The 21,902-nt window shown below is 39.1% G+C and overlaps 1 protein-coding gene across 4 annotated transcripts in view; it reads right to left on the reverse strand.

Moving 5' to 3' along the window:
• LOC126419147 (integrator complex subunit 1) overlaps positions 1-21,902 on the reverse strand; it is a 288,378-nt gene that overhangs the window by 243,051 nt on the left and 23,425 nt on the right. For all 4 annotated transcript variants that reach the window (XM_050086288.1, XM_050086260.1, XM_050086280.1 and 1 more), the window contains exon 4: positions 14,419-14,691. In XM_050086288.1, coding sequence (XP_049942245.1) covers positions 14,419-14,691 — 273 coding nt within the window. The remainder of the gene's footprint in view (positions 1-14,418; positions 14,692-21,902) is intronic.

The following is a 21,902-nucleotide window of genomic DNA, read 5'->3' on the forward strand; positions in this document are numbered from 1 at the left end:
GACAAAGTATGAATGAATATTGTTTAAGCAATTTACTTAAAAAGTACACTAATTGGGTTTGGGTCCAAGAATGTTAGGAAATATTTGAAAATATTAAGAAAGAATTGAACATCCACAATTTGTTACACAGACCAGATTCCAGCCTACCATTTTGTTTACACACAGATAATAGTGATTGGAGCAGATTTCAGGAAAAAGAAGTTAATGGGGAAATCATACATGACAACTGCCTTTGCAAGTGGAATGCTGTTAAAACATGAGAAATCTTACACAGTTACAGAAATAGAACTATTAGGTGTTTACTGGGCATTTACTAAATTCGGAACCTATTTGTTGGGGCAGAAAGTGGTTGTATATTCAGACCACAAAGCACTAAGCTACTTACAGGAGTGTAGACTATATCACAACAGACTTTCCAGATGGGGAATGTATTTGCAATAATTTAATTATGAAACTAAATACATAAAAGGTTCAGACAATGTTGTTACAGACACTTTGTCAAGGATGCCATTGGGTGGAAGTAATGAAAAATTTGATCAAAATGAAGAAAAAGAGTTTAAAATCAGGTAGAGGAAGGGCATACATGATGAGAAAATTATTAAGGTACCTTCACACCGAAAACTAACTCCAACAAACAAAAACCTACAACAGTTGTAAGTTTGGAAAAACTTGCAACTGTTGACACCTGTTGAAAAATGTTGACAACAGTTTCAAGCTCTTGTAAACATATGTTTGGTGTTTTTATTTTTTGTTACAGACAAGCAATGTAAATGGATTCCGACTGTGAAGATTTGCTATTTGTTGTGGTGGGAGATGATGCTTTTGCTCTTTCAGACTACATGGTGAAACCATACGCAGCCAGGAAAGAATGTTTAATTACTGAATATTTCGCAATAGAAGAACTGCGGAGGATTTTTTTGGAATATCGTAAACAGTTTTTCGGTGTCTTAGAACAACTGTGGACTTAAGTCCTAAAAAAGCAACATTACTGACTTCTGCAACTGTGTCTTTGCACAGTTTTCTTAGAAGAAATAAAGAAAGTGCCACAGTTTACTCCCCGCCTGGCAGTTTTGATGTGGAAGATCCAGAAACATGCAGAGTTTCACATGGCAGTTGGAGGATATCTCCACAAAATAAATGTCTTCAGAGAAGGGAGGTAACACAGGAAGAACTGCAAAGAACATAAGGGATGAATTTGCAATCTACTTTGTATCAGATGTTGGTAAAGTGAAATGGCAAGAGGAGTATGAATACATAAATATCGAGTGGAAAGACATAAGTAATTAAAAACTTCCAAACAAAACCCCTATAGCTTTAGTTATTAACAATGTAAGCCACTGATTTGCAAACTACTTTGTATCAGGTTTTGACACAATGATATGACAAGAGAAATAGATAAATTTCTGTGAAAGTACATATGTAATTACAAAATTTACAACCAACAATTTTATAGTTTCAGTTACGATAGTTAATGACATTTTACTTGCCATTGTAAATATTTTTCTCTCTGGTTTGTTCACGTTTCCCAATTACTTCATATGCTCATGAAATATCCATTTCGGAATGTAGATCTCAGTTGTCCCACACCCACTTTTAGTTTTGACCATTTTACAATGCACACGATTGTACTTTTTTTTTCATATTTGTCCATTTCCTTTCACACTCCACAAGTGGGACACCAATTTTATCCAAAACTTCTTTCAACAAATCTTTCCTTTTATATCAGTCTTTATATGCAGAATCAGAAGAATCCTACAGAGGTTTCCTCATTTCAATTTCTAACAAAAACTGAATTGTTGGATCTGTTGACGACTTGTGAGTTGCCATTGTCAAAAGAAACACAGCAGATGAAGCGGCACATGCACATACGCAAGTCACACAACTCTGCCGTGTTTTTTCTCACTAACCATAAACTACAGACTCGAGACAAAACTTTCCTCAACTAGTTGTTCAGACTCATGACTTCAAACAACTGTTGACAACAGCTGAAAAACTAAGTCAAACTTTGAGTTGGAAACAGTTGTCAACCGAGTTTGTTGGAGTTGGTTTTCAGTGTGAAGGTACATTAAGGACAGTGTGTAGCAAAATTATAAAGACCAAAACCAAACTGGAGGTAAGCAAAGTGTTGTTTAGGCAAAAGAGGTTATGAAAATTGGACAGGTGTTATGAAGTATATAAAGGAACACTTTTCCGGAGAACAGATGTGGATTCTGATGATTGGAAGTTACACTTGCCAGATGAAGAAGCTGGGAAGTTCATTAAGTATATACGTGAGAGATATGGACACTGTGGCATTCAAAAATGTATACAAAAACTACAAGAAAATATTTATTTCTATAATATGGCTAAAAGGGCTGGGAAAGAACTGTCTACTTGTGACATGTGTCAGAGTGTCATGGTAAGTAACAAAACTTGTCAAGGTGAGATGCTAAGTATAATACCAGAGAAACATATGGATTTTAGTTGCTGTGTATTTTTATGGAAGTTTACCAAAAAGTAAAAATTGTTATTGTTATATTTGTGTTACGGTTGATGTTTTCTCCAAATAAATTGGTGTCCAAACTTAAAGCAACAAACCACTATTTCTCAGTCCTGTGCCTAATTCACAATGTAATCATAGAAACTGTCAACAGATATTCATGTTCTGCAAAGAGAGGGCATTCTGCTCAACGTACAACCACACAAACAATGAAGTCCGGGCACATACCAAACAGTGTAATATTTGTTAGATACTCCCACATCCATAATCGCTGTGTACACAGTCACAGATGGTGCAGTATGGCACATACTATGGCAGAGGGCCATGGGAAGAATGGAAGCAGGACAGTTGCAAGCTGATGTGGCCCAAAAGCTTAATGTGAATTGTTCTGTTGGTTCTTGGATGCAGCGACAGTTTATAGAGACCGAAAATGTATCCTGAAGACCAGGGTAGGGCTGACTATGTGTGACATCAGAGAGAGAGAGAGGACAATTATCTGGCTGTAAGGGCACAATGGTACTGCCTTAGTACTGCACGGCAACTGGCATGTGACCTCACAGCACCCACTGGACAAGTTGTATCAAGGCAAATGGTGTACAGGAAGCTCCAACAGAGTGGCCTTTACTGTCAGAAACCTGCTATATGTGTACCTCTGACACATTTTCACAAAAGGGAATGTCTAGAATGGAGTTGTCAACACGGCTCCTGGATGGTCGAACAGTGGGCCAATGTTCCTTTCAAAGATGAGTCACGGTTTGGTCTGTAGAGTAATTCTCGATGTATACGCATCTGGAGGGAATGTGGAACGCGATTTCAGGACCCAAACATTGTGAAAAAAGATCAATATCGAAGAGGATCCCTAATGGTGTAGGAAAGGATTACGTTGATCGCTCTAACAGCTCTTCATGAAACCATACGGGTGAATCAGCAAGGTTTAACTGGTGTTGTGACGAGATCTTTGGACCTCATGTGTGTTTGTTGTGAGACGCTGTAGGGTCCAAACTTCGTACTGCTGGATGATAATGATTGACCTCAGAGCACGAGTTATTTTTTTTTTTTTTTTTTTTTTTTTTGGAAACGTAAGATATTGCACATGTGGTGTAGGTTGCTCACTCCCCGATTTGAATCAAATAGAGCACGTCTGGAACGCATTAGGGAGACGTCTTGCATCAGGTCGGCATCCACCAACCCCTCTCCAAGACTTGCGGGCAGCTCTGCAGGAAGAATGGCATTATTGCCTCAATACGAGACTGATGACATCATTCACAGTATAGCCCGACATTGTCAGGTCTGTACTGCACAGCCGGAGGTGGTCACATCCCATACCGAGCACACTAACCAGTTGTTAGTATGTTTGTGAAAATCTATAAAGTTGGAAAAAACGAAGAATATTTTTGTCTACCGCTACACATGTTGCGGTTGTTTACGTTCTGTATTCTCCACATCATTTCTACTATACTATCATCTACTATACAGTTTTGTGGCAAAATAAATGCAAACTGGCAAAATTTCCATTTGTTGCTTTAATTTTGGACACCAGTGTATATAAAATTATATCCTCTCAGAAAAGCCGCACGTAAGGGGATCATCGCTAAAATTGAAAAGATTACTTCAAAAAATGTAGGAAAACCTAAAGTAATAATGTCAGACAATTGATCACAGTATGCATCAAAGTGTTGGAAGTCACTGGCTGAAAAATCTGATATCAGACACATTTCAATTTTAGTTCATAATCCTTCATCCGGTCCACCAGAGAGATATATGCATGAAATTAATCATCTACGTCACACATACTGTAGCCACAAACACCCTACATGGTAGATTACATTAGTGATTTTGAAGATGTAATGAATAGCTTGCAACACAGGATATTTGCCTTTTGACTTTATGTTTCATAATAAACCAGCAAATCTTATCTCAGAATTAGTATAATATCCACCATGTACTTGTAATGTTTGCTCGAGAATGTGAAGCAGTTGTGAGAGAAACCATGAAAAAGCAGGGAGAGATATGATGCGATAATAAGGTCAAAATAACGAAATTCAACATTGGAGACACTGTTTTTGTTAAATCACATGAGAAATCTAAAATGTTAACATCAGAGTTAAAAAAGTTTTTCGATTTCTATATTGGTCCATTGAGGTCATTGAGAACCCACATCTCGATGCCTACCAGTTGATTTATCCTAAACCTAAAAAGCTGTTATCTCATTGAAGTCAAACAAACAAAAAAGTAATGACAATTAATGAGAAGGATTGTTACTGGAATGTTGTAAAAACAAAATATTTTCTACCCTATGTAATGAACTACGTAGATATAGTTTTTCACATATTTTTGAGCAAACAATTTAAATGCGATACCTTATTTTTTTGCTTATGCTGTGTTACCTTTGTATAGGTTGTAAATAGGTCACGATTTGTATTTTATTATGTTCTTTCATGAAAAGTAATTAGTTTTTTTTTACAGTGGTATTTATCAATATTTAGAGTAAAGTTTTAAGTCACTGATCATTTGAAAAGCTGAAGCTTTAAGTACAAGTCTGAGTCAATTCCTGAGTACTTATTCAGTTCTTAATATAACTCTCTTTGTGTAATATACTGAATTAATACTTGTGTCATTTCCATGTCATTTTGTATTTGTGTAAAAAGACTCTGGAATCTGAAAAATGACCATTACCACATTTCTTTTTGCTGTCTAGAATTAGCAGTCATCCAATTGAACTTTGATATTTACTGTGTATTTATGGGGTGTTACTGTAATAAAACTGGGTATGGTGAGATAAATGTACTAACTGATTCCCAAGCTGAAGACTCAAAACTCAGAAATCCACTATCATATAGTTACACAAAGATCCTACAACTTACAACATAGAATAAGAATAAAGTATTATGAAAACTTTTATTCAAATTCTACGTTGCTATCTCTCTCTGCAGTGTGTCACTATCGCAGCGTGCCAAGTGCTGTGAAAATGTGACCAGCCACCCAAATTGGAACTTACTTCAAAATTAATAAATCGACTTTGGGCTACAAGAGGGTGGCAATGGTCAGAGATGGAAGACTGGGATAAGGTGAGAGCATGGTCACTCATGGTAAACCCGGCATTCACAATTCTGAAAGGAGAAGCATTTCACCCGAGCCTCCTCTGCTCATTTCTGTGGGAGGAAGCCACAGGGTGATAGCGGGTGGGGCTCGAAATCTCCACAAAACAGTGACCAAAGGTGTTAGACGTAGCAATAGGGTCCACAATGACATTCTCTGCTACGGTCAGGCTGCAAATCATGGAATTTACTTTGGTCCCAGAGAGCCACCAGAGATTGAATGAAACTGTTAAAACAGCTAGTAAAGGAAATCCAACTACCTTTTTTGTTATCCCCAAGAATACGACAACACTGTGCACACAACTGTTTATAATTAATACAGTCTGTCATTGTAAGATTATGGTTAAAAATGTGGGGAGCACACTTCCATGTGCAAATCACCTGACCATACACCTCAGTCTACCAGGAGACCAGCACATGGGTGGTAAAGATGATGTGCAAGGTATGTGACATTCTGAGGCAGCAAGGATAACATTCATAAGGTACTCTTCCTGGTCATCACAACTGGGGAAATACTGATGATAAAATCTTCTCGGGTTAACAGCCGAATCAATGTGTTGTTCTCCAACAATGTTTCAGCAAGTTTCTTACTTGCCATCTTCAGGCGAAGTGTCGGGTTCACTTCTCGTCCGGACCCGGCGTGGTGGCGCATCGTGGGGGGGGAGCAACGGGCGCCGGGTCCTCACGTTTCGTGTCGGTGCTGCCTGTTTATTCCATTCGCCGCCACCAACCTGCCTCCATCGCTGTGCTCTCATCTCATTCTTGATAATGTTGAGTTCCACACACTGCTGAGTTGGAAGCCACTATCCCGATTGACCAGGTTATCACTGACCCATATCTCCACTGCCTCTATTATAATAGAGTCCCAGAAACCTTTCGCTCTACACAGTCTCTTGGTTCTTCAAATTGAAATGTGTGTTCTTCACTGAGGCTGTGCTCCGCTACCATGAATTTTTCTTTTTGTCTGAGGTGGATGGTTCTCACATATTCAGAGATGCATTGTGTTATGCAATGCTGCGTCTGTCCAATATATTGTTTCCCACATTCACAGGAAATACTGTAGACACCTGGCGTTCTTAGACCCAAATTGTCCTTCATTAAGCCCAGCATATTTTTGCTGGAGGATGGAATGAGACGAGAGCGCACCGATGGAGGCAGGTTGGTGGCGGCAGATGGAATAAACAGGCCACACCAAGATGAGACGCTAGGAACCGGCACCCGCGGCTCTCCCCCACCACGCGCCACCGCACCGATTTTGCTCGTGCCTAACTGGCCCATCCAGCGCCGAGGATGCAGAGAAGCTCGTGGTCAAGCAGCTATAACGATCCAGACGAGATGTGAACCTGACACTTCGCCTGAAGATGGCAAGTAAGACACTTGCTGAAACATTGCTGGAGAACAACACATTGACTCAGCTGTCAACCCGAGAAGATTTTATCATCGAAATTCACCGAGAAAGCCTGCAGTCTCATATGGGGAAACATTGTTTGTTGAAGCTTGTCAGGGAGGAGTAAAGCCTCCAGCCAACCTTAGAAAGCTGCCAATTGGGATTACATGCAGGTGGGGTAGGAATCAGCAAACAGATAGCACATGAGAAATGGTCGCTCAAGTACGTGTCAGAGAGAATAAGACGATGGGCAAGCTTGGCAGTGCAGAACAAGAGGTCCAAATAGGGAATAGGTGTGCATGAAATCCGAAAGAAATGCGGGTCCTCCAGTGTTAAGACAGTTTGAGAAGGCCAGCCAAGAGGGAACCTCTCGAAAGGTTCTCTAAAAGCCCCAAAGGGGATGGTGGGCATTAAAGTCACAGAGCAGCAAAAGGGGATGAGGGAGCTGACTAATAAGCTGGAGTAAGTCTGCCATGGCAACAGTGAGTGATGACAATGAGATCATTTGGCTATGGATGAGCAGCATGACCCCCCCCCCCCCCCATGAGATAGAATTCTGTCCTTGGGGGGGGAAGAGGTGGGGGGGGGGGTCAAAGCAGACCAACAGGAAACACGACAGGTCAAAGCAGTAGCAAGGACGCAATTTCTTTTCTTGGAGGCAGAAAACAACCGGACACTGCAAGTACAAAAACAGCGGTAATTCATCTTTTGTGAATCTAAAACCACAAAAGTTCCATTGATGGAGAGTCATGACGGAGAGGAAGGAACAAACAAAGGGCAGTCACCTCAGTGGCTGCCGAGTGCCAGCCTTCAAAGCCTCACTGTTGCAGGATGCAGAGTCTGGAGGATCCTTTGCATGAAATCTATGAAGGTGTCGGTATTCTCCCTGGGTCAGCCTGTGGACTCCTGGGCAGAGGAACGGTAGGCAGTGGACACCAGCGAAATGGAGGTTGGCCAAGTGAGGGTATCAAATGCCCATGCCATTGAAAAAGACCTCCAAGTTGGGAAAAGAGAAGACTGTTCGCCTTTGTTCAATTTCTTAGAGCTCTTACGGTTGGCAGATGAAGTTTCAGATGTTTGTAGGCTGGAGGGATGTAAAAAGTCTTCACAGGAGTGTTTCTTTTGTACTTTCTGGCATGCCGGTTGTGTAGCAAGTGATGTCACTGCCGCAGGGGCGAAAATTTGGTGGCTTGTTGTGTAGCCATAGGAGAAGGAGATGGGGATGAGGATTCTACTGTGATTCTGGGCAATCTCACACTGCTTACTGAATTGGTAGTTGCAAGTCTGCATGGCCTGTCTTTCGTAGAGCGAGGCATAACAAGATCGGTACTACAAATGCCAGGTAGTAAAATGCAGGGCTTCTGACTAGCCAATAACTTGAGAGCAACAGGGTAAGGTACTTTTTCCTTAACCCACATCTCCTGGACAGTCCAATCATCAAAATGCACGTGAAACTCATGGCATGGTTGCCATTACAACTGATACATCGGGGAGAGGAAGGAATGCAGGCAATCGCCCTCTTGAGTGTCTCTACCACAAGTAATACATTTGGCCATGGCTTGACAGGACAGGTGGGTGCTGACACTGGTACCAATGCATTGGGATTGGAATGTACAGTCAGACTGTTATGACTTCATAGTCAGGGTGTATATGCGGACAAGGAAAAAAAATCCCCAGATTTTTCCCGGATCTCCCAGTTAAAAATACATTTTCTCCCACGTGAAAATACACTTTTTCCGTTTTAAGTGACAGTATACTTTCCGTCGGAACTGTAAAACATACCAATCCTTTGAATTGATATGGTTTTATACAGCAGTGTAGAATTTCCCAGCACTTTAGAAAACGAAACTAAGGGGGAAAAAACACGTTTTGGAAAGATCTTTGATGTGCAGCATCATGTACGCTGCATATTTTCATATTACGAAAGTATAAATTTGAAAATTCCAACAACAGGAAAAGTTAATTGTTTAAGTTAATATACATAGTGTTGCTACAAGAAAAGAAAAGCTAAGCTTTCACATATAATGTTGATCTGTTTAGTGCATGTTACACTTTAAGATACATCACACAAATAAGCCAGTAAAATTTTTTATACCGACATAAATCTCTGATCTTCTGGGATCAAAATTCTTCTAAACGGCTGGCCATCAAAAAGTTGATTTTTAAATAAGAGCAAATGCTCTATGATTGCAGAAATTCATCATACATCCTCACACATAGTTCATCTTGTATAAAAGGAAATTTACTCTGAAAATAACGCTTTTCAAACCACAATTTGCAATATTTTCCCACGACCTGTTAGAAATAGATTCATTTCAGCAGTTGCCAGAGAGCACCAGATAAGAGGCGTCCCTGCGCTTGCGCAGCTATGGTGACGTAGGAAGCCCATATGTTCATGTGTGTAAAACAATAAAAGATTTTTCTTACATTATGTCATAAAAGACATCAGAGGATACTCCAAGAGCATCGGAATTTCGTGAACAATACTAAAATGCATAGTTCGCCTTAAAGTGCACATTCGTATGTCCAGATTCCCAATGATGTAAGCCTCAACCTGATATTAAGCTTTTCAGTCTAGTTTTCAGTACCAGTACTGTATTGTCTGGTTCTTTATTATGGCATAATGCCACACGTGCTAGTAGGTGAAAACATGCACTTGAAATGCAGCGAACAGTTGAAACTAGCCAATAGTGTAGAATTAAACACTTTTTTTCAAATAAATTTACTGCCTCTGCAGGAAAGCTTAATAAAAGCCAAATTTCTTTAGCAAACCAACAAAAATAACTTTATTGTTCTGCAAGGCGATTAATGCTTGACTGTCAGAAAGGTGGAAATAAAATAAAAACTGAAACTAGTAACATAGTGATCATGTGAATGTGTTTTAATTGACTCAATAGCTCCCAGCCACAGAAATCCATCTTGTTTTCATTTCACGTAAGAGCAGTAAACAAAGAGGAAACAGAAAATCACTAAATGTAAACACTGGTCATGTGAACACCGCCCCATATAACACAGACTGTCCTGCACGTAAAAAAAAAAACAAACACCATTTTGTAGAGCACATCTCTCTGAAGACTCTGATACATAAAATATATATCTTCAAGGAAATATAAGACATGTTATTTGGTCTTAAGTGTGCTGAAGAGCCTCTGCAAACAACATTCTTATACTGCACGTCACTGTATTTCACTCTGTGGAACTCAAACTTGTGTATTTTGTAATGGATGCCATCAAACTATTTCAGGGCAGTGGAAATTAAAATGGCCTGTAGCGTCTCTCCTGCTCCCAGTCGGCCAGTTTGACATCCTGCCCCTCTTAAAAATAAAAATAAACCAAAAATTCACAATTAATACTGGATGGGATTCTTTGTAACTGGGAGAACAAGAACTCTTCAGCAAATCTGGACTCTTCATTACCTATTAGCTAATAACTTGTACTTCTGTGTGACAAAATTAAATATAGGATACCTAAAACCAGTAAAGACAAGAGACAGGCAAGTCAGTACACGTTTCTTCAGTCCATAGGTCCTAGCGATTTTTCTCTCTAATCTTGCTACAGCTTTACATGGCGTGCTTTCCTTTTTGTGCAAGAACTATTACCACATCGAAGTTCATCACACATTTTGCTACATGAAAAATCGAAATGTCATTGTCTAACACTGAAAAAGCTGTTAATACAAATAGTAGGCAAGACTGGTGTGGTTTTTCGATCTGATTATGTATATGTTGTCACTGTGTGCTGGCTAAAACAAAATAGGCCTTTCTAATATTGCAGCAATTGTAACACACACCAAATAAGCGAGACTGTTTTGGTAATAATGATCATTTTTATAGTACGACAGGATATAATTCACAAAGTACCTGTACAAAATACCTATTTGGCCTACTACAGTCAAAAAGCTTTATGTTAGGAAATAGTTTCACATTTCATTCATACACTCCAGTTTCTCATGCACGAGACTGAAAAGTAGTAGAAGGAAATTTTTGTATAAATTTGGAATCGTCATATTCTTCCATAATTTGTGTGATGTCCCCGTTTCTTCTCCTTCCTCGTTCTAACAAACAATCTCGTCATCACTAATTCTGTAACTATTCCTACCACTGTCAAAACTCATTCTCCAGTTAACTTTACTAATCCTGCCCCAATCACGGTTTAGTTATCTAGTGATTATTCTCCGGTTAGGCATTGTTACGTGTTTGTACAATTCGTTTTCCATGCTACTCCCAGAAAGGAACTTAAGCGGTTCCTAGCTGGGAACTACAACTGACCCTGTCTAGTGTAGTGATCTGGCCAAAACTTTTCTGTCAAAATTTCGCTTTCCTGGATACACTGAGAAGAAATACATAATCTTTCTTACCTGTTATTCCTGTTAGTCATCTATTTCCACTCTGGTAGTCTGAATCTATGGATTTCGCTAGTAATTATAACAACATTGAATATTTGCAAACCAAATCAATCACATAAACAAGCAGCAGTTGGCATTTACCAGTTCGGCTTTATTCGGCTCAGCTCGTATAGCCCTGTCCTGTTTTGTCTATAGGAAAGTTCATTTCTAGATGCGACGAGGATTCCCCTGGCAGAGACACACGTACACTATGCAAGCATTCAAAAATCAACTTCTAATTCATTCAGAAATCAACTTAGAATGTGTTCAAAAATGTCCAAAAACAAACAGGGGTGCATTTCAAAATCATATGAATAATTGATAGACCGACTTGTGCTGGATGCTAGGTGCTTTGTGAAACAAAGTTTTCTTTCCTCACGAATATGCATTTGCCCCCTTTCCCCGAAATTGCTGCCCGGTTCAGATACCCAGGTTCCCCCCTCCCCCCTCCCCACCCCACACACTAGATCCGAGCCTGCTGTGCACGCGTGAATCTGGCAGTTTGGGCGTAACAGTAAATGTTTTCCGGGTACCATGTAGCTGGTTTCTGCTACTGCTGCTTACACAGCCAACAGCCACATTTCTGTAGCCAGAAGTAGAAGAAGGTATTATATGCAACTCAACTGTGCGTGTGCATGAGCCCGCTCTTACTGTTTAAATGAATCTAATGTAAACAGTTGTGACGTCACTCTCATTGGAGGCAATTTGTTATGAAGCACTGCTTAGTCTTCCTAAAGCATTTGACACATTTTGCTGTTGGCAGACACTTGTACAAGCACTGTGTTATTTTATATGGTGCATTTCCTTTGCAATTTAAGTATTATTTACGTTTTTTTTCTCTCGTCCATGTTTTAATGCTGCAGTATTATTCTGCAGTAGCGGGACACAGTAATATCCTTTGTTAGATCATCAGTTCTTACCAGTCATAATTACAAAAATTTAACTGTAAACTAAAACAACTAAAAATTCCCGGAATTCTAAAAATTTCCCAGGGTTTTCGTGGTTATCTCCCAGATGAAAAAATTCCTGGGTTTTTCCCGGATCTCCCGGTTGTCACGGGTCATATATACCTCGATAGTCTGCCTAAACCTTTGATGGAAGCACTACTCAATCACATGTTTAAAGAGTGCATGTAGGCACTAAGCTTGCATCAAAATTTTTCATTACCCGATGGACCACAGTGAACCACTGATCAGAGAGATCATGTTGAATTTCTCCCCTTGGTCACACCATCAAGCAGCCAAATGTAAATACCATGCAAATAATTCAGCATACAATGGGCTCGACATGAACAGGATAGGTGTGGCTGAAGCTGTAACCAGTTGTTGGATTTTAAAATGACAATTGGCCTCCAGAAGCAAAGTCCCATTATGTAAGCTACATTAGGACTTCATAGGGCGTGCAGTTGCATCAACATCTTTCATAACAATAAATGAATTCACTGTAGCAGAAGACTGACCTTCAGTATGTGACACCACAAAGAACCGAGGTGCAGCTGGGATAGATGGTTGTTAAATCTGTAGCCATATGATGCTGAATGGCTCAGTGCGAAAAAATCCCCCACAATTGCTGGCATCTCTAATGGAGTCCTCCTTTCGACTGAGGGGCCCTCACCTCAGAGAGAGGCTCACCCACCTTAGGTGATTGTTCACATCTCAGGTCACACCTCCAGAACTCCAGACAGAGGGACTGATTGGCAACAGGGAAGGTAATAGCTCCGATAATCACTCCTCCCTGGGCATGGTCTGTACCAGGGAGTACGTATGAACCCTACCTGTTGACCCAGGGATAGAAATTACACCTCACCTGGCTACCTGTTACATGTCAAACATGTGGTCCGGCCTTGAGGAGTGTACAGGGAGAAGAAGAAACAAAGAGACCTCAAACACCAATGTAAAGGAAGGGGAGGAGATGGAGAATGATGAAAGAAGGAAAAAACAGACACGGAACTGTTCCAATGCTCGGCTATCGAAACTTCAGAATGCATTTTTAAAATACTGAAGACATGTTCCCCAAGGGAGGGGAAAAAGAATAGCAGGACGACAGACATGCAGCATGGAAAGGGAAGAGGTGCTGTAATAGTTGGGGCCCTGTGGTAGCCAAGCACAAATTCACCAACAAGTGATGAGCTACCAAGGAAAAGGGGGATGGGGGTGGGTGGGGTGGGGTGGGGTGGGGTGGGGTGGGGGGAGGGGAGATGTTTCAAAATTGGATAATGCTTTTTTTAAAGATGATATGGTTGCCTTCAACTGCTGAAATCAATTTTTAAAATCCATTACCGTACTTTCAGCAGTTGCAGAACATCTGTCACATGATAAAATTCACTCAAGAAACACACACACTTCTCATACCAAGTATCAATTAACAAGTTGTACACAGGTACGAAAAATGCACCTTTCTTAAAGGAAAAACAAAAATGTTGTGTAACAATCTGCAATAGAATGTTCCTTATTAAAAGCCACATTGAATCCTGCAACAAAACAGCCTCCCATCAAAGAAAGCACCATATATAGATTATCTTGTTTTGCTATTTCCAAGCTGCCTGGAAACACACACACAACAAAGAGAGAGAGAGAGAGAGAGAGAGAGAGAGAGAGAGAGAGAGAGAAGGATATGGGAGCAGTGATTAGTCCTCTTCCTACAATCACATTTTTATTTTTTCCTCATTATCAACATTTTAGATATGCCTTTTCACTTGCTTTGCTTTTCTGCTTTGCAGTTCTATAACGTTCTCATACACTCTTAACCATGAGAATTAAGTTCATTCTTCCACTACTCCATTCTGCCTTCATACTGTTTCTCCATCTTGTCAAATTTACCTGACAAGTTCGTTCTCTATTTTCATTTTTATTGATTCAGCACCATCGGCTACTTTAGTATGGTCTTAGCAAAATATAGATGGCACTGAATTCATGCTTCTGTAGTAAGCTCTGACAGAAATTAAGAAACTCATCTGTCTTCATTCGTCATTTATATATATAATTATTTTAGACATGACTGTTTTACCCATTAACCCATCAAATTTCTTGGGTGAATGAAGAGTATTCAGCAGTGTCCACTATTTACTCACCTTTACAAAACTCTCAGGCCATTCCTTTTTGTCATCAAATACCCGCTGTAGAAGGGCAGCAGCTGTGACATAAGCTGTTGAAGGACCCTTCGACTTGAATGAATGCAGGGACGAATCTCGACGCATCACACTGCAGAGAGCACTGGTTATTGGCTCACTGGAGAATACACTACGCTTCACACTTCCAAGATACAGAAGTGCTGTACACAAGAGGGTGTCAGGCTTCCATCTACTATTCCGCAGAGTTCTCAATGCTCCACACAATAAACCAGTCTATAAAGAAATAAATGCAAGTAACTGTACAAATCAAATAAAATCATTAAGTAAAAAGTTATTTTAATTAAAAACAGAGGTATGTGTAAATAAAGTTTAGCAAACATCACTCAATGATACAGTAAATATACTTAGAGAACAATGACAAGAATATTTTTTTTCACAAATACTCAACGTAATACACTATACCTCTCAGCTGTTGATATTGGATATTAAATCCACTTACTTTTTAGACAATATGAGCCCAAAAAACTGGGTTTTAAGCAGCTGTACCTGTTCTTCTATTTAAAAAAGCAACATATTTCTCATGGTCCATGCTTTACATCTTTCCCTTTCATCATCATCATCATCATCAACATACATACTGCCTTAAAAACACTCTCTTTTCATTCCAGGTTCTAACTATTGGAGTAATTGTTTTAATAATCTTTTTTTCCTTTTATTTTCTTTTGAGTCGTGAGTCTTCTGCCTGGTTTGATGCAGACCACCATACATGCCTCTCTTGTGCCAGCCTCTTCATTTTGGAGTAGCTCTTGCATGCTGCATCCTCAATTATTTGCTGGAGGCTATTCCCTGATCTATTAACCCATGTTCTATCAACCTGCCCCCTCCCCTCCTTGTCAGCGTTTTTCATATGTTCCTTTCTTTGCCGATTCTGCAGAGAACCTCCCAATACATTATCTTATCAGTCCATCTCATTTTCAACATTATTCTATAGCACCACATCTCAAATGCTGTGATTCTCTTGTGACCTAGTTTCCCAAAATTCATGACTGACTACCATACAATGCTGTTCTCCAAATGAACATTCTCAGAAATTTCTTCCTCAAACTAAGGTCAATGTTTGATATCAGTAGACTTCTTTTGGACAAGAATGCTCTTTCTTCTTGTTCTAGTCTGCTTCTTGTGTTCTCCTTGCTTCATCCATCGTGGGTTATTTTGCTTCCAAGGTACCAATTCCTTAAGTTCATCTGCTTTATGGCCCCCAATTCTGAAGTTAATTTTATTGCTATTCTCATTTCTACTACTTCTCAATACTATTGCATTTTTCCAGTTCACTATCGATCCATATTCTGTACCCATCAGACTGTTCATTCCATTCAATAGCTCCTGTAAGTCATCTCCACTTTCAATGAAGGCAGCAACGTCATCAGCAAATCTTATCTTAACTTACCTTATAAGAAGCACTATTTCTTCTACAAAGACAGATACTGATACACATGGGACACTCCTGGAATACATGTTCAAACTTCCAATTATTTGTACCCAGTCTCTCTCTCTCTCTCTCTCTCTCCCCTTTTTCAGTTTCATCAAACTTTCATTATTTCTTGGAGAAATATACTCAATGAAACCTACTGAGAAACTGTGAAATAAATTTTCTCTTTCTTGCATTACTGTATTGTGTTTCTCAGGAAGTATGGCAACATGCAAATATCTGGAGATGGCAATCCATTTTCTCCATGCCTGTTACTTCCATCACTGTTGCAGGAAATGAACATCCTTCTTCATAATGTCAACACTCTGGCTGAAAACATTTTGTTATGTTGTTCCGTGGGTAAGTGCTGGGGTTTGGCTACTTGATACTAGGAATATTTTTCTGTCACTTATCACTTCTTTCACCTCTGATAGTCACTTGCTCATAAAAAAATTAACTGCATTATAGTTCAGACTCCACACTGAACTGTAGGTACCCTAAAACTGTCTGGTGAGTCATTACAGAGGTTTGAAAAAAGCAATAACATACCACCTATAACGAGACCTGCCCAGTTTTTACTAAAATTTTGTTTCCATTGCAATGGAGTTGAAAAACAGGACGAGTTCATTAGTATTGGAGTTTATCCCAGGTATCACAGACATGAGGAATAATTTCAGATTTACTGGTACAAGTATGAATTTTAGGACTGTTTGCTACATTGTAGCAGTTCTATTCTTATATTTTTTGCAGTGAGCCAAATTTTGTTCTTGCAATGTAACATGTCTGGTTCACCAGTTATTTTTTCTGTTACACACAAATTCTACTGGAACATACAAATGCATCTGCACAGCAAAGCAGCTTGTGTACTTTTTGTTGCATTAACCAAGAAGACGTGGGAGCAAACAGTTGTTACAACACTCATACCTCCCCCCCCCCCCCCCCCCCTTCATTCGATCTCCAGTACGGAATATAGCTTTGTGGCATTTCCCTGGGAGTTAAATAAATTTTCAGACGGCAGAAGGAAGCAATCTACGTCTACATCTGCACTTTGCAAAGCACGGTGAAGTGCATGGCAGAGTGTACTTCCCACTGTACCAATTATTAGGGCTTTGTATCATTCCATTCAAATATGAAGGGTAAGAAGGATGACTGTTTAAATGGCTTTGTGGGTGCTGCAATTAATCTAATTTGTCCTCACAAACCCTATGGAAGTGATACATAGGGGACTGTGATATATTCCTGGAGGTATAATTTAAAGCCAGTCTGTGAAATCAATTAGGTGCTTACTGGGATCAACACCCACTGAATCCTGCAGAAACTACTCTAAATGCCTCGGCAAAATGATAGTGCTTCACATTCACATACATCAATTCTTTAATATATCCTACAGAAAATCTGGAAAAAAAAAAACCATCGTATAGTGCACACAACCAGAAACAGTCACTATAATTACTTAAGCATAAATTTCTTCAGTGACCTACCACACTCAGTTGATACAGTACCACTACATAAATATAATAAAGCATATTAAAACTTGGCTAAAACACAATTCATTCTAGTCAACAGCAGAAACTAATCATTAGAATATATGTTTCTCTTAAAATCTTTATCATTCTTAGATAAGCTAGTTTTTTTCTCTAACCATAGATGTAACTGTTTACTGCATAAAATTTGAATCCACTATAAACTTTAATGAAGCCAACTGTATGAAGAATATTGAATGCAAATAAAGATTATGATTCATCAATGGATTTCAACTGAAACAACACAAATGATCACATTTACTGCAAACATTGCTGACTTTAATGAGGATCTGTCATTTAAAAAACACCTTGTTTACATTTCCAAGTCTGTATAAAAATATTATGATACACTTAAGGAATCATCTGAGGTAGGCATTACCACAGTATCAATGAACTTTAGTGAATACTATTCTTTTATTGTCCAGGATGAAGCCCAAGGATACCTTTTATGAACCTGACTCTTGCATTCCAGATCCTATTATAATTTATCTAAAAATGATGAAGGTGAAAGGGAAGATCCTACGCAGGACAGACTTTAACCTATTTCAAAAAAACATTTTATTCTATAGACCGAGAAACAATATGTAACACATTACAGAATTTAGTGTCGAAACAAAATTAGCAGAATTTATGGGAGAAGTATCTCAGCCATTTGAAATAAAAAATGGCATTCTACAATGGGTTGCCCATTCACCTTTACTGTATAAGTGTGTTTTAGAAAAAAATTGTAAAATTCTGGAAAAAAAATCAAAACTGAACCAGTAACTTGAGGGAGTAAATCTGGCTTTTGTAGACAATCTGACAGAAGCAGTTACTCAAATACATTTTCTGGAAAAAATACCAAATAGAACTGATTTCAAAATTTCAGTTACAAAATCAAAATTCATGACAATTTTTTTTAACACAATGTACACTAAGCAGATTCAGAAGGATGTAGGTTGCAGTAAGTACTGGGAGATGAAAAAGCTTGCACAGGATAGAGTAGCATGGAGAGCTGCATCAAACCAGTCTCAGGACTGAAGACCACAACAACAACAACAACCTGAATAATGAGAGTCGTAGGATGTAAGGTCTGCCAATTATGCAAAACACCGTTTTTCCCAAGTTCCCACACATGTTTCAGCACCACTGTGCCATCATCAGTGGGTTTGCATTTTATTTATTCTGTAATGTGAACATTTTTACTAAGTGATTACAAAATTATGTGGGTATTTAGTTCAAACAATTATTAGTTTCTTTTTGTTAATACCTTTACACTTGGTGTGCATAATTTTTCAAGACCAATTGTGTATTATTTATTATAGATAGCTTGACATCTGCAACCAAATGATGTTGGTAAGAAAATTTGTTGAACACAAACTAATTTTTGGATCTTATGGTCTTGAGTATGTTCACATTACAGATTAAATAAAATGGAAACCCACTGCTGATGCCACAGTGGTGCTGAAACATTTCTGGGAAGTTGGAAAAAAAACAGTGTTTTGCACAATTGGCAGACCTTACATCCTTCAATTTTGGTAAACACAAGGAGCTGCAAATCCAAATGATGAAAGTAGTGAGAGTCAGTAAATTGACAGTAGAATGGATCAACAAATCTGCAAAAGTTAATAAAATGGAAAGAACATATGCTATCAAAAAAAGTATCTACAACAAGAAATGCATATCTAAAAATACAAAACTAAAACATTATCCTGCCATTGCTAAGGCCAGAATGATTGTATGCATGTGAATGCTTAATGATAAACTATAAGCTGGACAGAACCTGAATGATGGATTATTACAAAAATTATGGACACAAAAAAACTACAGTTGTTGGAAAATGAGAAGAAAATCGTCAAAAGTAATGTCAAAGTGAAGATCAAGTTTTTTTTTTGTACACAACTTCCAACGAATGAAAAGAGCCTAACAAAATAAATATTCTTTTCTTTCTGGAAAAAGAAACTGACAATTGTGTGGAGTAAAGAAATAAGGAAAAAACTGGGAGAAACAACATCAAAGAATCAAAAATAATAAATAGAAAGCTTTTCAAGAAAGAGTACTACATTTAGTAGACTTTCAAGGCAGAAGACATATGAAATTGGGAACAACTTGGAGAGAAGATGGAGCGATACTGTAAAAATAAGAAACAAAGAACGATGAGAAACTGAAATTGTGACATGATTCCAGATGGTTTAAAAAAAAGGAGGAGGAGGAGGGGGGGAGTAGGAGGAGGAGGAGAATGGGAAAGATTACTTAAGCATCTGTATTTCCATATAAACTTGATTATACAGAATGAGGTTTTCACTCTGCGGCAGAGTGTGCGCTGATATGAAACTTCCTGGCAGATTAACAGCGTGTGCCAGACCTAGACTCGAACTCGGGACCTTTGCCTTTCGCGGGCAAGTGCTCTACCAACTGAGCAACCCAAGCACGACTCGTCCTGTCCTCACAACTTTACTTCTGCCAGTATCTTGTCTCCTACCTTCCAAACTTCACAGAAGCTCACCTGCGAACCTTGCAGAACTAGCACTCCTGGAAGAAAGGATACTGCGGAGACATGGCTTAGCCACAGCCTGAGGGATGTCTCCAGAATGAGGTTTTCGCTCTGCAGCAGAGTGTGTACTGATATGAAACTTCCTGGCAGATTAAAACTGTGTGCTTGATTATACAGGGTGTGTCAAAATGAATCATCAGATTTGGGAGATCTGTTTTTCTGAAACTAATAAACATATACAATGAATTTTGTTTTTTGATGAACGGGAAACTCAGAAAGGTTTTTTTTTTTTCATACCTTTTCGTAGGAGTTCAATACAGCCCCCCCCCCCACCCCCCACCCCCTTGAGATGCATGGCATATGGCAATGCGGATTCAAATTCTTCCTGCATATCTTGATTTACAGCTTCCACAGCTGCTGTTATGCAATGTCTCAATTCATTCATTGTTGTTGGTAATGGAGGCACAGAAACATAGTATTTTATAAACCCCCCACAAGAAATAATCACAGAAAGTCGGGTCTGGTGACCTTGGAGGCCAGCAATGTAAGGCTAAATCATTTGGTCCAGTGCGCCCAATTCATTATTCAGTAATCCTTTGACTTCAAAATTCCCACACTTCCAGACGCAAGTGTGGTGGTGCCCCTTCCTGTTGGTAAATGAAGTCGTTCAAATCAGTCAACTGTGCGAAAGGAAAATTCTCAAGCATATTGAGATACGTGTTTCCTGATGCCGTACAATTTATGTATCCTTCGTGCACTTCTCAGCAAAGAAAAACTGACCATACACCTTTTCCCGTGAAACTGCAAAAGACACATTAAATTGTGGTGAGTCCCTCTCATGTTGTGGACGTTCTGTACCCCATATTCTCACATTATTATGGTTCACCTTTCCATTGGAATGGAATGTTGCCTTGTCACTAAACACTAAGCGTGGAAGAAAACTGTCAGCCTCCATCTTGCCAAGAATGAAATTACAGAACTCCACACGCTGTTTCTTGCCGCCTTCGCAAAGCACTTGTAGTAGCTGAATTGTGTGTGGTTTCATGAGTAAACGACGCAACACACGCCAGATGGACGTCGGGGGCATGTTGAGCTATCTAGCTGCACAGCAAACGGATTTCTGTGGACTTCTTGTGAAACTATGGCAGATGCGTTCGATGTCTATGTCAGACACTCTGAGATGGCCCAGTGATTTGCCTTTACGCAAGCAACATGTTTCTCGGAATTGTTCATGCCACTGCCTAATGTTCTGTGCTGTATGAGTATCCACAACATACCTAGTACGAAGGTCTTGGTGAACAGCTATTACGACCCACACTGTGCAAAATGTAGAACACAAAATACTTTCTATTGTCCCGACACCATTTTTACTACAACTTAAGTGGGTGCACACAGCTGTTGCCTAGTGGGAACCACATAAAACTCTAGAGTTTGCTTTTTCCAACAGTATGTTGTTCACGCACATATCTCAAATAACAAAATAGTTATGACTTTTTTTTTAAATCAGCTGATTCTTTTTGATACACCCTGTATGTAGATAGTTCATCTGTCCTGGGAATGTAGAATCTCTATTTCTGCCTCTTATCAACAATGGCCCGATATCGATCCTGGGAATTCCATGACCAAACCAAAATCTCCGCAGTAGTTTCCGAGACTAGCCCAGACATACAAAAAGAAGCAAGCAAGGGACTTCAGTTCATATATGTAGAAAGAGAAGATTTAATAAAATATTTTTTTTTATTTACGTACTACAACATGACTCCATTTTACATTTGCATGCAGTAATATTCTTCCATTATGTAACTGATGCGTAATGAATGCAGTACAAGTTCTAATGGCAAAAAGATATTTTTCGAACAAGGGAATGTCCACAATGGAATATGACAATATTATAAAAAGAATAGTTGTTACTCACCATACAGCAGATAGGCCAAGTCGCAGATAGGCACAACAAAAAGACTGTCAGAAAATAAGCTTTCGGACAAGAGGCCTACGTCGGAAATAGACAACATAAAATAAA

This window comes from Schistocerca serialis, chromosome 1 (assembly GCF_023864345.2).
Source record: "Schistocerca serialis cubense isolate TAMUIC-IGC-003099 chromosome 1, iqSchSeri2.2, whole genome shotgun sequence".
Lineage (NCBI taxonomy): Eukaryota > Metazoa > Arthropoda > Insecta > Orthoptera > Acrididae > Schistocerca > Schistocerca serialis.